Below are 17,632 nucleotides of genomic sequence, written 5' to 3'. Positions count from 1 at the left end.
ATTGAGCGTCATACGATGGGTCGCTCCAGCATATCACAGCTCTCAACTGTGCTGCAAAATAATAACCTCTAAGAGAAGTTAGGCCACATCCACCCTTTTCCTTTGCTAATTGCAAAGTTTTGAGATGAACTCTAGGTCTTTTACCTTGCCAAATATACCTTGATAACATCTTGTTCCATTCATTGAATTGATTTTGATTAATCTCTATTGGTAAGGTCTGAAAGAGCTAGAACAGTCTGGGCAGTGTATTCATTATAATAGACTCAATCCTTGAACTGAAACTTAAAGAAAGGAATCAGGTTCCATCTTGCCATCTATTCCTTATTTTTTTTATATATACAGGCTGATAATTACATTCTGATAATGTTGCCTAATCTTTTGGCATAATGATGCCCAAATATTTGAAAGACCCTGTTTGCCATGCCCGGGGTTATCTACTTTCAATTTCTCTTGCTGGGCTATAGTAATATGAAAGTAATTGGGTTTTATCTATGTTGATCTTGTATCCTGATAATTGACCATATTGTTCAAAGGATTGCATCAATCAGGTAAATAGATCAAAATGTCATCCACGTAACAAGCCGATTTATGCTCTGTCCCTTTACTAGTAATTCCCCATTTTGTCTCATGTATTGAGCTAATGGTTCCAGATAAAACGCGAGGAGTAGTGCTGACCATTCACAACCCTGTCTTGTGCCCCTTTCTAGGGTAAGACTATTTGATTAAATATCCATTGATTTTAATCCTAGCAGTAGGGTTGTCATATAGTGCCTGTATAGTTTTAATAATTGTTATGGAAACCAAATCTATGTAAAACTCTGTAAAGAAATTTCCAATTAACCGAATCAAATGCCTTTTCAGCGTCCACGCTTATCACGATTGCTTTGATTTTACTTTTTTGTATATATGATCCATAATGTGAAGTATTGTGCAAACACGAGGAAATCTGCAGATGCTGGAAATTCAAACAACACACACACACAATGCTGGTGGAACACAGCAGGCCAGGCAGCATCTATAGGGAGAAGCACTGTCGACGTCTCTGGCCGAGACCCTTCGTCAGAACTAACAGAAAGGAAAGGTACTGAGAGATTTGAAAGTAGGTGGGGGAGGGGGAAATGTGAAATGATAGGAGAGGACCGGAGCGGGTGGAGTGAAGCTGAAAGCTGGAAAGGTGATTGGCAAAAGTGATACAGAGCTGGAGAAGGGAAAGGATCATGGGACAGGAGGCCTAGGGAGGAAGAAAGGTGGAGGGTAGCACCAGAGGGAGATAGAGAACAGGTGGCATGATGGGCAACTCAGTATGTCAGGGATGGGGTAAGAAGGGAAGGAGGGGCATTAACGGAAGTTAGAGAAGTCAATATTCATGCCTTTCTTTCTCCCTTATCACTATTGCTTTGATTTTTTTTTGTATATGAATTTGTATACAAGTTCCCTCTCTTCAGCAAGAGTCATTCCTTTGCCGCCCGGCTGGCAGTTTCCGCAGCCACAACCCCCGCATTTTGGCTCGCATGCTGCACCAATACTATCCATTTCCGATTTCCACGCTCGATTTCCATAGCGGTTTTCTAGAACACGAAAGATGACATCTGCAGTTTTATAAGTTTTGAGGCGAAGGTCTCTTCTGACTTTGTGGTCAAGACTGTTCAGCAGTTGAACCTTTTTCACCTCTCTTGCACCGGTCGGCTCTCGCTGCCTCTGGATTGCTTCCCAGTCCTTTCTCCACCTGTGAAAATCACGTCTGCTGCCAGGAAACTTGGGAAGGGCCGTCGGTTTCAGTCTGATGGCTGGCGTGGGAAAATTGGAGGAAAAGCCCAACGCCGTTGGTGTTAGTATTTCAGCATCCTCCTTTCTCCTTCCTTCCTTTTTCAGGACTACAGTTTATTGCTCTTGCTGTCCCAGCTCAAAGCTCACAGATTTCTGTTTCCTGGTCCTCCAGTTTCCGAGTCAAACAGTTTTGTCAAGCAGTATTTTCACTGCTCCCTTTGCACATGTGCAGCTTCCACACTCGGACGGGACTGAATACCCGAAGGTTTTAACCGGATTCCATTCAATGACCAAACAACTTTCTTTCTTTTCCATTTTTTATTTTTATTTTCACAAGTGTGGCATTTCATAGTTCTTAGTTATTAGTCAGTAGTCATAAATAATCAGTCATGTCAGTCATTAGTCTAGTCAAGGATAGTCATAAGGCAGTAGCATTAGCATTAGCATTAGGATTAGGTGAAAAACTGGCTGCCTCTCGGACTTCGGAGACAATTTCGGACCTGCACCTCCGTTTCTCTACTGGACCGTTATGGTTCCAAACTGGGTGAACCCTTGCGCCATTTTCAAGAAGTGCCTGCATGCGATGATCCCGATGGCAGAGTTAAACCAAACGCAGTGACAGCAGTGTACCTTTCCCTGAAACAGTCTCAACAATTATTTAAAGTTCGGCATCTTACCGCGGGTTGTGACGCTGCTCTCGGACTGCCACTGTGACGCTGCGGGGTCCGCCCAAATGTTCTGGGCAGAAACCGCCCTCAGGCAGTAGGTTCCGTCCTCTCTGCCAGTGAATTCTTGCTCTTCCTTGATACCTTCCTGAAACTCAAATTTGACTTGACAATCATACACATTTGGTGGAGATGGCCGAGAGAATCTCTTCCCAAAGACTGAGCAGGCCTCTACCCAGTGTGAACTCGCTGGTGTCTCTGTAAGGTGGATGAATGACTGAATCCTTTCCCACAATCTGAGCAGGTGAATGGCCTCTCCCCAGTGTGAACTCGTTGGTGACGGTGTAGGGTGGATGAATGACTGAATCCCTTCCCACAGTCCGAGCAGATGAACGGCCTCTCCCCAGTGTGAACTCGCTGGTGTTTTTGTAGATCAGATGACTGACTGAATCCCTTCCCACATTCTGAGCAGGTGAACAGCCACACCCCTGTGTGTACTCGCTGGTGTGCCTTCAGTGTGGATGAGCAAGTGAATCCCTTCCCACAGTCTGAGCAGGCGAACAGCCGCTGCCCGGTGTGAACTCGCTGGTGAGCCATTAGATCAGATGACCGAGTGAATCCTTCCCCACAAATTCAGCAGATGACCAGCCTCTGCCCCGTGTGAACTGACTGGTGTGCCCACAGGTGGGAAGACCGACTGAACCCCTTCCCACTCACAGAATAGATGAATGGACTTCCCCAGTGTGTAGCTTCAGTTGAGATTACCGAGTGAATCCATTCCCACAGTCTGAGCAGGTGAATGGTCTCTTCCCTGTGTAAAATGACGGACGTGTCAATTGGTCAGATGACCGAGTGAATCCCTCCACAAAGTCTGAGCAGGAAGGATGGCTGATTGAATCTCTTGCTCCTTAAATATCTAGACAGAGACAGCACAACTGGTGTGTTGTGTTTGAATTCCCATAGACAAATTCCTGGTCGATTTTAACCTGTGAAAAGATTTAAAAATCCATCAGTGGGTGAAGGACAACATTTGAGATGAGATCACTTGAGTTGCCAGGGTGCGATCTGACATCACACTGTCACAGTGAAGTTCAACACAAGTTGGAGAGAGAAATCACCTTCTAACTGGGCACAGTGCTGGTATCTGGAACGACCATCAAACTCTCTGATGGTCTATAAGAGTGGGACACTTATGCCATCTCCAATCTGTGACTTGGCTCTGTTTGACTCTGTCCATTTGAATTAGTCCCTCTTCCCACTGAGCTGAAAGGGTGTCTGGCCCCACAGTAACAGAAACCCTCTCACTTAAATAGCCTTTGTTGACGTGCAGCTGGGGTTTCCCTTTATGTAATGTTAATATAAAGTGCCACAGTTTCAATGCCATGTCAATATCTCCTGACCTGGCTGGTGGCATAGTGGCATCAATGCCAGACTTCAGGATGAAAGGTCCCGAGTTCGAATCCAGCCGGCTCCCCTGCACGCTTTCCATCCGTGCTGGGTTACGAGCTGGTGATCTCTTTGGAATCTCACCCGGCAGAAGTTTCCCCTCATGGTCCCCTGAATGTTTCACCTTTCACCCTTAACCCATGGCCTCTGGTTATAGTCACACCCCATCTCAGTGGTAAAAGCCAGCTTGCTTTTACCCTATCTCTAACCCTCATAATTGTAGTATACCTCCATCAAATCTCCCCTCAATCTTCCACATTCCAAGGAATAAAGTCCTGGCCTGTTCAATCTCTCCTTGTAACCCAAGTCCTCCAGATCTGGCAACATTCTTGTGATGACAAGGAAGGGGTGAGGGAGAACTGAGAGTGAGGGAGAGAGGGAGCAAGAAGGGAGGGCTGGAGTAATCTCGGGATTACTGACTGTGCCACGCGGCAGTGACAGTAGTAATGGAATGAGGTGGAGGATAAATGCGTGGCTGAGGGATTGGAGCAGGGGGCAGGGATTCAAGTTTCTTGATCATTGGGACCTCTTTTGGGGCAGGAGTAATCTGTACAAAAATGACGGGTTACACTTGAAACCTAGGGGGATCAATATCCTGGCAGGAGATCTGTGAAGGCTACTGGGGAGACTTTAAACTAGAATGGTTGGGGGGTGGGAATCAAATTGAAGAGACTAGGAGAGAAGTGGTTAGTTCACAAATAGAGAAAGCTTGTAGACAGTGTGAGGAAATCTAGGAATAATGGTGCATATTTCCCTGAAGGTGGAATCTCATGTGGTGAAGAAAGCTTTTGGTATGCTGGCCTTTATAAATCAGAGAATTGAGTATTGGAGTTGGGATGTGATGTTAAAATTGTAGAAGGCATTAGCGAGGCCAGATTTTGGAGTTTTGTATACAGTTCTGGTCACGAAATTATAGGAAAGATGTCAATAGAGTACAGAGGAGATTTACCAGAATGTTACCTGGGTTTCAGCACCCAAGTTACAGAGAAAGGTTGAACAAGTTAGGTCTTTATTATTTGGAGCGTAGAAGGTTGTGGGGGGACTTGATAGAGGTATTTACAATTATGAGGGGATAGACAGAGTTGACGTGGACAGGTTTTTTCCATTGAGAGTAGGGGAGATTCAAATAAGAGGACATGAGTTGAGAGTTAAGGGGCAAAAGATTAGGGGGCAACACGAGGGGTAACTTCTTTACTCAGAGAGTGGTAACTGTGTGGAACGAGCTTCCAGTGGAAGTGGTAGAGACAGGTTTGATTTTGTCATTTAAAAAAAAATTGTATAGGTATATGTACAGGAAAGGAATGGAGGGTTATGGGGTGAGTGCAGGTAAGTGGAATGAGGTGAGAGTAAGCGTTCGGCACAGGCTAGAAGGGCCAAGACGGCCTGTTTCCATGCTGTAATTGTTATATGGTTTTACTGCGTACGATTCTGGTCTCCATATCCGACAGCGGGGAGCTTTAACACATACGGGAACCAACTGCAGCTCAACCCCAGCTGATGCGGGTGTTTCTCCTGTTGAGGTGGCGGTGAGGAAGCAGTTAATCTCGGGTTTGTGTAAATCCAGGGACAGTTGCAAGTGGCAAAGGGCCGGGACCGAGCCGGACAGCTGGTGGCTCCGGGGCTCTCCAGTCTTGCATCCCTGGTGTTAGTTTTGCACTGTCGGGATCGCGGGATCAGTTTGTTGTGGTTCCCCAAGCTGGGAGGGTGGACGTGGGTGAAGGGGGCCTGTCTATTTGTCGGTGTGGGATGAATGGTCAGAAGGGTGTGGGGCCACTGGCGGGACGGAGGGTGGTTGGGGTACTGTGGGTGATATGACGTGGGTGGATGGGCAAGAGGTAAATTACGTTGTCAACGAGGGTGGAACTGGTCCAGTGAATCAGACAGCTCAGCTCGCATGTCCTTTCAGGAGGCCACAATTCTCTCATCATCTTAATCACTGACTAATCTTCCTGTTAACATTGAGTTTGTTACAGAACCCCAGAGCCTGGGAATGGCTGGGTGGTAGGAATCAGAGGGTGATGGTGAGAGACTGTTTCTTAGACTTGAGTCCCGTGCTTAGTGACGTTCCCTGAGATTATGCCCATTGCTACTTGTCATCTATGTCAATAATTTGGTTGAGAAAGTACAGGGTATGGGTAGAGAGATTGCAGCAAGTTCAAACAATTAATGTTTTTGAAAGACAGTCAGTATAAACACTCCCCTCTCTTTCCCTCTCCCCACTCAGAACTGACCAAAAGCTGCATCAGACGATGCAAGATCTTGAACTGAGTAACCACTGAGAGGGAATGGGAGTGGTTTCAAAGGGCTGGGCTGCTGGAAGCACATTACCAGTCCTGGAGTGATTGCAACTGGGTCTGACAGAGGCATAACTGGTTCTTCTGGGCACATTCAGTCTCATTCCCCACTATTACCTACCTTCCTTTGTACAGGTATGTAATATCTAAAGGACCAGTGTTTGAGTAAACGAGACTCACCAAACATTCTCCTGACTGAATCACTGGAATCTCCGAGTCAGATTGGTTTCTCTCCAGTCGGTGCTCTCAGTCCTCGGGCTGGTACACTTGTTGCTGTTCCCTCTTCTTCAGTCGTGGTTTGCCTCCAGTTGGGGTTTTTCTTCCAATAAATCTCTCACCACAGGTCTAACTTTAACCAGAGAGACAATGAAGCACATTAATAATGAAAAGGAGAACTAAACATTTCTGCTTAATGTTACTAAGAACAAAACTCACTGAAATTTAAACACTGAAGGCAGATTTAACGATCTCAGTGAACAATCTTTTATTGTCCCTCACATCTCACAGAACGATATGGGATAAGAAGGAGCCATCATTCAGTCATGGTAAGACATGATACGTCTGGTCTGCCCATCATTCAACCACGGCTGATTTTTATTCCAACACCATATCCCTGTCTTCCTCCTGTAAACCTGAAGCTACTCAGCAATCATGAATATATTAATCTGTCACAAATATATCCAAATTGGAGCCTCAACCAACCTCTGTGGCAACAAATTCCACAGATCAGACACCTTAAGGCCAATTTCTTTTTTTCTCATCTCAGTTTTAAAGAGAAGCTTCTTTATTCTGAGACAGTGCTGTCAGATCACAGACTCGCTGTCTAATGGAAACATCTACTCCATGTCCACTGTATCCAGGCTTTTCAGCATTCAGTCGGTTTACTTAACCATATATCCCTCCACCACCCCCACCATCCCTCTGAACTCCATTGAGCACAGGTCCAGAACCATCAAATGCTCCTCATACATAAAGCCGATCATTCCTGAGATTACCTATGTAAACCTTGTTAGCAACAACTGTACTGAACACATTTCCAGGAATAACAAACAAATTGGTACCAGGATAATTTAAAGGGAAACATTGTGCTTTCTTTAGTGTTCTACTATCACGTGTTGGCGCGTGGCCAAGTGGTTAAGGCGTTCATCTAGAGATCTGAAGGTTGCTCGTTCGAGCCTTGGCAGAGGTTGCATGTGTGCCCTTGTGTCCAGATCAGCACATCACAGGAAACATTCTCACCCCGAGACTTCCCAGTCTCTCGGTAAAGCAGGCAGTGAAATCAAAGATCCCCACAACCTGGGACGTTCTCCTTTCTCACCCACCCCAGTCCGGGAGAAGACACAACAGGAATAAAGCTCCAGGTCAAATGTGAGAGCCTCAGGAAACGAGGCCAGTTGGGGGGAAGTTAACGGGACTCAGTGGCCAACATCAGATTTCCCCAACACAACATGGAGGATGCGTGACCACCCACCTAGAGATTGAGAACATGCACAAAGAGATTGTTACATCAATGGTTAAATGGGAGGGGCAAATGGGATCACGTGACTGGTGGGGTCTAACATCCAGGCATAGTTTACAGCTTCCTAGCACTCTGTGGAAATAAACAAACTTGCCCCTCACATCTGCTCTCACCTTAAATGTGTCAGACATTTCAAACCCCCAGGAAAAAACATACCCTCTGTCCACTCTACCTATTCCTCTCGTAATCTTGTAAACGTCCATCCAGTCTCACCCCAGCCTGGAGAAAACAACACAAGTTTGTCCAGCCTCTTGAATTAGCTCATGCCCTCTAATCCAGGGAGTATCCTGGTAAACCTCTTCTGCGCCCTCTCCAAAGCCCGGACATCCTTCCGAGAATGGGGGCGACCAGAACAGTATGAAACACTCCAGATGTGAGCTAACAAGTTTTACAAAGCTGCAACACAACTTCATGGCTTTTGAACTCAGTGCTTCAACTAATAAAGACAACCATGCCATTTACCTTCTTAACCACCCGATCAATCTGTGCAGTCTCTCTCAGGGAGCGATGAACTTGGAGTCTAAGATCCCTCTGACCATCGACACTGCTCAGGGTTTTGCATTTAACACTGTACTATCTCATACATTCAGGGGTGCAGTGCTAGCAGAGCTCACAGCAGCGCCGCTCTGACACCTCTGTAAAAAAGTCAATATAAACAAGCGCGGAATTTAACAACCCCGGATATTAAATAGAGCGAATTTTACAGAAGCTGGGGTGTTGGCTGGTCGGGAGAAATACCACTAATAACATTAGGATATTTGATTGTTTTTGGTGAAATCCTGGAGCTGTGACTGTTTTTTATTTAGGTATTTGTGAAATTCCTTCTCACTCGTACCGTTGTCCAAGGAATTTGGGAAATACCTGTACACAAATGCAAGCATTTTTCCGCTCTTTCCAATGGATACCATTGGATTCCAGGAAGCAGCTATATTAAACACGGAATGAACATCGAAACCCATGTTTAAGAGTCGAAAATAATGAAAGAAAAATACACAAGCTAATCATCCAAAATCCTCTTCTACACCTGGATAAATTTAGTTTTGTTTTGGAAGCCAAATGGAAAAAAAATTCTAGGCTACAAGCTAGTTTTACGTCATTTCATATCATTTGTAGCTGATTAACTCCTTGGCCTCGCTCCACCAACTGTAGTTGATTGAAAAGAGGCTCTTTTTCTCTTTGTGTTGATAGGAAAAAGAGTAACTTAGTGAGGCAATGAACGAGATGAAATGCATTTCCAAACCTCCCAAATGGTTGCTCTCCTCCCATTAACATTTGTCACTTCCAAAATACAATATTTTCTATTCGTATAGTTGCGATAATAATTTATGTAAAGATTCTAGCTTCTTTAACTTTTTATATATTTAAACACTAAACAGGATGTATAAAGGTCGAACCATGTAACACCAGACGTGTGAGGATATTTTGTTTATCGACACTCACAGGTACACTTCAATATATTGAGAAAGGGATGGAGCAGTGGACCCAGAGTGAAGTGATAAGCAGGTGAGAGGACGTACAAAGACAGAGAGGATGAGCGGGAGTGGGACGGAGGGGTATGAGGTAAATTTGTTCACCGGAAGGGGAAATCGATATTCATGCCATCAGGTTGGGTGGGGGCACCCAGACGGAATATAAGTTGCTGATCTTGCACCCTGAGGGTGGCCTCATCTTGGCAAGGGATGGGATGACACGTCGGAACGGGAATGGAAATCGGAATTGAAATGTTTGGACACCGGGAAGTCCCGCTGGGAGTGGATGGTTGAAAGATTAATTTATTATCAAAGCAGGAATTCATAAATAACGCTGAGTTTTTTTCCTTCTCCAGAGAACCACGAAACAAAGAAATCGTGAAAGTCGTTCAGAGAGAGAAAAAAATGAAACTCCCTCCCCACCCCCGCATCAGAAAGGACGGCATCCCGATCATCAACCCCCAAAACCCACCCCTCCTCCCCGCACAAAAGGGAAGAAAAATATCGACACCCGTTAAAAAAACACTCCTACCCGACAAAACTGCGGAGGAGCCGGTATCACCAGTGTCGAGGCGGCCGTATCGGGAGCAGCGGACACAACGGGCGACCCCGGAAGATTCACAGGTGAAGTGTCGCCTCACCTGGAAGGATGTTTGGACAACGGAGAGAGTTCGGCCGTCCGGCCCTTTCACTGTGTCACCCCGAACTCCACATGTAATCCGTCCAAACGAATCTGGGTGAACTTTAATTACAAATAAATATAATTCCTCTCAGCGATCAGCTGTCTGAGTGATTCCCTGACTCTGAGAGGAAGGGGTATCTATGGTCCACACTGTCAGGGTGTTGAGTTTACCAGGAGACAAAGACTGCAGGGACGTGAGGTTTTCTGTTGACTAATACATTGTGTGTGGACCCCGCTGGCAATTCTGGTGTTGCCACCCGAATCGAGACAAACACCACGCTGCCCACTCCACCAACAACACGGCACAGCCGGACACATAACAGGGGACTTTACATCTCACAACACTGGATTCAGTGATGAAACCCGTGATTAATGTCGTTGTCTCACCGAGAAGCCCATTAACCCTAACCCTGCAATATGGTGTAAAATCCTGCTCCCCATATTAACACGGGTTATACAGACCAAAGAACAAACTGCCGGAGGAACTCAGTGGGTCGGGTAGCATCTGTGGAGGGAAATGGACCGTCAACATTTCGGGCCGAGACCCTCCCTCTGGACTGAGAGTGGAGGGGAAATAGTCAGAGAAAAGAGGTGAGGGGTCGGGATGGGGCAAGAGCTGAGGAGTGAGAGGTGGATCCAGGTGAGGGGGGAGGTGGAAGGTGAAAATAGTGACAAGGGTGGGAGGTGAGCAGTTGGTGCAACACGGGGCTGCAGAAGATGGAAATTAATTCCTTAGAGGATGAACAAAGAGGTGAGAGAGTATTTGTTATAGAAAGTGCAATGAAGATTCAACTGACTGATCCCCGGAGAGTTGGGGTCATAACCTGAAGAAAGATCAAATGTGATAACCCTAAATGTCATTTAGAGAATCGAGGACTGAGAGGTGAACACATTGAAATGCACAACATCATTACCGGTTGAACCAGTGATCCCAGTCTCTGAAAAAGGGGATGGGAATCGAGCCCGTGACTCTGTGAGCTGGGGGTGGAGGGAAAGGGATCGGGGTAGATATGGTGTGGAAAAGTAGACATGTATCTGGTGTAAATATGGAATAATGTGGGCAATGCGGCGGATGGGTCGGGCAGCGTGTGAGGGCCGAGGAGCAGAGTCACCAGTTCAGGAGGGAGACCCTCCACCCGTCACCTGATCCCGTTTCCTGTTCACGTTTTTCTGCAGATCTGCAGCATCTGCGGGTCACTGCTCTACGTGTACATGTAGCTTCACCTTTGTCCCCTTCAGACAACGCAGTGAGATCCGGATCAAATAGTTCCACACAATTAAAATAGATTATTACATTTACACAATTAGAATAGTTTATTACATTTTTATTTTTTTTTTCTATTTTTGTACTATATATATATATACTTATTTTAAGTCACAATTGTTAAAATCTTTTGTTAAGAATTAGGTTCTACTGCTACCGCAGAGACAACCAATTTCATGGCATATGCCGGTGCTATTAAACTTGATTCTGATATTGATATGGGAGACCCACCGCCGGTCACCTGATCCCAGTTACTGCAGATTGTAATGTGAGATTGAAGCATTTTCCATATATTTGCTTTCCACTGAAATGACAACTGGTCAGTTTCCTTCTGTGGTTCCGGAGCAGAAGCTCAGTCTGTCTAATATTTCCACACAATTAAAGTGGTGTATTTGTTTATTATCATCACGTACTGAGCTACAGTGAAAATCTTGCCTGATGTACCATCCACACAGATTGATACATTACATTGAACTCATAGACAACAAAAAAATAAATGCAACTAAGTATTATGGCTGCAGAGAAAGTGCAGTGAAGATAGACATATGGTGCAGGGTCACGTCGAGTTACATTGTGAGGCCGAGTGCATTTTATCATTCATTTGGCTTATAACTGCAGACAGGAAGCCATCCTTCAGCCTGGTGTTACGCACTTTAAGGCTTTTGTATCTCTCCGCCAATGTGGGAGCGGGTTTGCAGCAAGAATATCCAGGTTATGAGGTTCTTTGTGTACATGGCCTGTTTTTCTGAGGGAGGGGAAGTGTAGGGAGAGTCCATGGAGTGGAGGCTTGTTTCTCTGATGTTCTCTGCTCTCCAAAGTTCTTTGAAGTTCCTTGCAGTCATGGGCATAGCAGTAGCCATACAAAGGCGTGATGTATCGACAAGAAGCTCAGAGACCTCGGCCTTCACCCTGCCTTGTGTAGCTTGATTCTGAACTTTCTGTCAGATCGCCAGCAGGTGGTAAGAGTGGGCTCCATCTCCTTTGTCTCTCTGACCCTCAGCACACATACCCCACAGGGTTGTCACTTTGGCCCTCTCCTTTACTCTCTGTGCACCCATGACTTGTGTTGCCACCCACAGCTCCAATCTGCTAATTAATTTTGCTGAGAATACTACATTGATTGGCCTAATCACAAATAATATATTTCAATCGATCAAATGCCTCCTGACAAGGTTCAGTCCAAACAAACTTTTCACCCTTCTTCAGGAGATTAGTCAGAGGAAGATCGAAAGCAGCAAAGTTCTTACAGAACTTACGATAATATCCATCCATTCCCAGAAACCTTCTAAGAGCCTTCTTACCAATCAGAGATATGCTCTTCCCAAGTGTCACTCCCTGTGACTAAGTCATCAATATAGGCATCTGTGTGTTCTAACCCTCGAATTTCAAAATTAATCATTCTCTGGGATGTTCCTGGAGCATTTTTCTTTTCAAAAGGCATTGTATTCACACAAACCAGATGGTGTCACAAAGGCAGAAATTTCTAAACTTTTGCCTTTATGCTTCTGGGACCAACTCATAAGCTTTGAGCACAGCCTGCTTCACTAGGTCATAATGTGTGGTGCGTGGCCAGCTGGTTAGGGTGTTGAACTAGTGATCTGAAGGTCATGTTTTCGAGCCTCAGCCGAGGCAGTGTGAGTGTTTTTGAGCAAAGCACTGAACCACACACTGCTCCTGCACGTTTATAGCCCAGTGGCGATGATTGGTGCAGTATAAAAAAAATCAGCTGCTTCATCAACTGGCAAAGCAGTATAGGCATGCTAAGCCTTTCCCTTTATCACACTTTATGAGACAATTTTCTGTCTGTTTTTCTGCCTCTCTAGCCTCAAACTGCCTGCCTTTCCGCAGCCTCCATCTTTAATTTTTCTCACTTGTACTGGAGCTCATGCTCACGAGGTTCACTTTCAGGAAACACTCCCAACTCCTCCACTTTAAACACACCCTCAGATACATAATGTTCAGCTATCACCCTCTGCATCTGCGCCCTCCTCATTGTCAATTTCACCTTAACAAGTTTTAACCTTTCAGCAATACTCAACAACTCAACCCTTCTGGCGTCCTCTAATGCCTCAGAGGTTGGCGCTTCCTGACATCGATCAACATCCATTGCTGCAAATTTCCCAAACAGAAATAAATCAAAAGAGTTTTCCCCAATGAAATTGATAATTAATCAATCCTCAAATTTGATCATATCCCAGATGCAGGCGAACTGTAACGCTTCAGAAACGAACCAGCAGCAACAGACTACTACTGGAGTCTGTTTTTGATGTGAAAACCACAATGCTTATTAGTATCCACTTATAATATAGTAACTTAAGCAAGTTAAACGAAAATTAACAGTGTTATGTGTATATATGTGTGTAAATTTAACTCCCAAACTATTGAGCTCAGGGGAAACAAGGCTTGGAGTCTTCAGATGGTAAAGTATGAAAGTTCAGTTTATCCACAAAATAGGTGATGGGAGAGATATTTGTAATTTAGGGTAAATGTCAAGAGAAGGCAGTTATGTCGAACAGCAAGGGAGATGAGGCTGCGTGCAGAGCTATGGTGGAAATCTTTGTCAGATGGTACGAGCAGAATCATCTGCAGCTTAATGTGAAAAAGACTAAGGAGCTGGTGGTGGACCTGAGGAGGGCTAAGGCACCGGTGACCCCTGTTTCCATCCAAGGCATCAGTGTGGACATGGTGGAGGATTAAAAATATCTGCGGATACGAATTGACAATAAACTGGACTGCTCAGAGAACACTCAGGCTGTTAACAAGAAGGGTCAGAGCCATCTCTATTTCCTGAGGAGACTGAGGTCCTTTGACATCTGCCGGACGATGGTGAGGATGTTCTACGAAGCTGTGGTGACCAGTGATATCATGTTTGCTGTTGTGTGCTGGGAAAGAAGGTTGAGGGTAGCAGACACCAACAGAATCAACAAACTCATTCGTAAGGGCAGTGATGTTGTGGGGGTGGAACTGGACACTGACAGTGATGTCAGAAAAGAGAATGCAGTCCAAGTTGCATGCCATCTTAGACAATGACTCCCATCCGCTCCATAAAGTACTGGTTAGGCACAGGAGTACATTCAGCCAGAGACTCATTCCACCGAGATGTAACACTGAGCATCACAGGAAGGCATTCCTGCCTGTGGCCATCAAACTTTTCAAATCTTCCCTCGGAGTGTCAGACACCCTGAGCCAATATGCTGGTCCTGGACTTATTTCCACTTGCAAAGATTAACTTATTATTATTTAATTATTGATGGTTTTATATTGCTATATTTCTACACTATCTTGGATGGTGCGGCTGTAACGAAACTCAATTTTCCTCAGGATCAATAAAGTACGTCTGTCTGTCTGTCTGTTCTGCAGGTTCCACAGTGTTAAAATGAGAGAACAGTTGCTGTAGATTTTATCCATCATCTTTACAAATCTACATAGGAATTATCACCGAATGTGACTTGTCATGAGGGGTATCATCTTCAAATGAATGACCACATCACACACAGGCAAGGGTTAACACATAAGTGGTCTAAACAGGATATCCCAAATCAGATCCACTCCTATGGGTTAAATGAGGTGACAACCACACATTCGATGTACGGCAAATGGATAATTAACCCACCCTTGTGGGCATAGGAATGTTCTAAACAGTGACCTTTGGCCACTATTTCCCTGGTTTCAATCCTTTCATTTTTCATCCGTCTCCGTCTGACTCTGAGTGTCTGTGTCCTCGGTTAAAACGAAACAAGCTGCGAGCAATGTAAACAAGCTGCAAGTCAGACTTCTTAATTTCTCTCTCTTAAAATGACAGTCCACAGCAAACGAAACGTAGGGATTCATAACATCGGCCACTCCCCACTATGAATTGACGTGTTCCAGTAGTTGGGATGACTGAGTGAATCCCTTCCCACACTCTGAGCAGGTGAACGGCCTCTCTCCAGTGTGAACTCGCTGATAACTCAGTAGGGTGGATAGATCAGTGAATCTCTTCCCACAGACTGAGCACGTGAACGGCTTCTCCCCAGTGTGAACTCGATGATGTCTCTGTAGATTGGATAACTGAGTGAATCTCTTCCCACATTCTGAACAGTTAAACGGCTTCTCCCCAGTGTGAACTCGCTGATGCTTCCGTAGGGTGGATGTATCAGTGAATCTCTTCCCACATTCTGAGCAGGTGAACGGCTTCTCCCCAGTGTGAACTCACTGATGACAAAGTAGGGCGGATGAATCAGTGAATCTCTTCCCACATTCTGAGCAGGTGAACGGCTTCTCCCCAGTGTGAACTCGCTGGTGTCTCTGTAGGTGGGATGACTGAGTGAATCCCTTCCCACAGACTGAGCAGGTGAATGGCTTCTCCCCAGTGTGAACTCGCTGATGATTCCGTAGGGTGGATGAATCAGTGAATCTCTTCCCACATTCTGAGCAGATGAACGGCTTCTCCCCAGTGTGAACTCGCTGATGACTCAGTAGGGTGGATGGATCAGTGAATCGCTTCCCACAGACTGTGCAGATGAACGGCTTCTCCCCAGTATGAACTCGATGATGTCTCTGTAGATTGGATGACTGAGTGAATCCCTTCCCACATACTGAGCAGGTGAATGGCTTCTCCCCAATGTGAACTTGCTGGTGTGCCAGTAGGTGGGATGACCGAGTGAATCCCTTCCCACACTCTGAGCAGGTGAACGGCCTCTCTCCAGTGTGAACTCGCTGATGCCTCAGTAGGGTGGATAGATCAGTGAATCTCTTCCCACAGACTGAGCATGTGAAAGGCTTCTCCCCAGTGTGAACTCGATGATGCTTCCGTAGGGTGGATGAATCAGTGAATCTTTTCCCACATTCTGAGCAGGTAAACGGCTTCTCCCCAGTGTGAACTCGCTGGTGTCTCTGTAAGTGGGTTGACTGAGTGAATCCCTTCCCACAGACTGAGCAGGTGAACGGCTTTTCCCCAGTGTGAACTCGCTGATGACTCTGTAGGGTGGATGAATAAGTGAATCTCTTCCCACATTCTGAGCAGGTGAATGGCTTCTCCCCAGTGTGAACTCGCTGATGACTCTGTAGGGTGGATGAATAAGTGAATCTCTTCCCACATTCTGAGCAGGTGAACGGCCCCTCCCCGGTGTAAACTCGCTGATGACTCTGTAGGTGGGATGACTGAGTGAATCTCTTCCCACAGACTGAGCAGCTGAATGGCTTCTCCCCAGTGTGAACTCGCTGATGTACCAGTAAGGTGGATGACTTAGTGAATCCCTTCCCACATTCTGCGCAGGTGAAAGGCTCTCTCCAGTGTGAACTCGCTGGTGACTCTGTAGGGTGGATGGCTGAGTGAATCCCTTCCCACAGACTGAGCAGGTGAATGGCTTCTCCCCAATGTGAACACGCTGGTGTGCCATTAGGTCAGATGACTGAGTGAATCCTTTCCCAGATATTCAGCAGATGACCAGCCTCTGCCCAGTGTGAACTGACTGGTGTGTCCACAGGTGGGATGACCGACTGAACGCCTTCTCACACAGAGAACAGGTGAATGGCCTTGCCCAGTGTGAAATTACTGATGTACCTTCAATTGTGATAACCGACTGAATCCATTCCCACTGTCTGAACTGGTGAACAGCCTTTCTCCTGTGTAAAATGACGGGTTGCCAGTTGGTCAAATGACCGAATAAATCCCTCCCCACAGTTGAGCAGGAAGGATGGTCGATTGAATCCCTTGCTCCTTAAATATCTAGACAGAGACAACAAAACAGGTGTGCCGTGTTTGAACTTCCTGGAGACAAATTCCTTCTTGTTTTTAACCTGTAAAAAGATTTACAAAATTCATCAATGGGTGTAGGACAACATTTCAGATGAGATTACTTGAGTTACCAAGGTTTGACCTGGTATCACACTGTTACAGTGAGGTTCTACCCAAGTTGGACAGAGAAATCATCTCCTGACTGGGCAGAGTGCTGGTATCTGGAATGACCATCAATTCTTTGATGCTCTTCCTGTTTCTATAAGAATGGGGCATTTCTGTCATCTCCAATTTGTACCTTGGTGGAGTTAGACTCTCTCCATTGGTATTATTCCCTGTTCCTGCTGAGCTGCATGGGTGCCTGGCCCCACAGTAACAAAACCAGTCTCATGCAATTAGTCTTTCTTGATGTGCATCTAGGATTTTCTTTTATGTATTATTAACGTAAAGTGCCACAGTTTTAATGCCATATTAAAAATTCCTGTTGAGGTGAGTGGTTGGTCCGCACAGCTGTTAAAAAGACAGAGTGAATTTTTGTAATAATTCACATTCTTGTAGAAAATTACAACACAGAAACAGGCCCTTTGGACCATCTAGTCTGTGCTAAACTATTTAATCTGCCCACTCCCATACCCCTACGATACAGGTATCTACATGAACCTCTGAAATGTTGAAATCGAGCTCGCATGCACCACTTGAGCTGGCTGCTCATTCCACACCCCGATGACTGTGTGAAGAAGTTTCCCCTCATATTCCCCTTAACATTTCACCTTTCACCCTTAACCCATGGCCTCTGGTTGTACTCCC

General features: G+C 45.5%; 1 protein-coding gene and 1 pseudogene across 3 annotated transcripts in view; both read right to left on the bottom strand.

Moving 5' to 3' along the window:
* Window positions 1–312: 312 nt before the first annotated feature.
* Window positions 313–17,632, bottom strand: part of LOC132388181 (zinc finger protein 239-like) — a 39,665-nt gene continuing 22,345 nt past the window's right edge. The window contains exons 1-3 of one of the 3 annotated variants that reach the window (XM_059960530.1): window positions 8,932–9,321; window positions 6,353–6,521; window positions 313–3,418 (exon numbers count right to left, since the gene is read on the bottom strand). In XM_059960530.1, coding sequence (XP_059816513.1) covers window positions 2,664–3,029 — 366 coding nt within the window. In that variant the 5' untranslated portion in view covers window positions 3,030–3,418; window positions 6,353–6,521; window positions 8,932–9,321 and the 3' untranslated portion in view covers window positions 313–2,663. Of the gene's footprint in view, window positions 3,419–6,352; window positions 6,522–8,931; window positions 9,322–17,632 lie in introns of those variants that run through there. The other 2 variants (XM_059960532.1, XM_059960531.1) reach the window with 2 other exon arrangements.
* The window catches only part of LOC132388183 (zinc finger protein 850-like), a 65,930-nt pseudogene continuing 63,246 nt past the window's right edge, over window positions 14,949–17,632 (bottom strand).

Source organism: Hypanus sabinus, unplaced genomic scaffold (assembly GCF_030144855.1).
Source record: "Hypanus sabinus isolate sHypSab1 unplaced genomic scaffold, sHypSab1.hap1 scaffold_276, whole genome shotgun sequence".
NCBI lineage: Eukaryota > Metazoa > Chordata > Chondrichthyes > Myliobatiformes > Dasyatidae > Hypanus > Hypanus sabinus.
The sequence above is the reverse complement of the archived record's forward strand: the minus strand, read 5'-3'. Positions and strand labels throughout refer to the sequence as shown.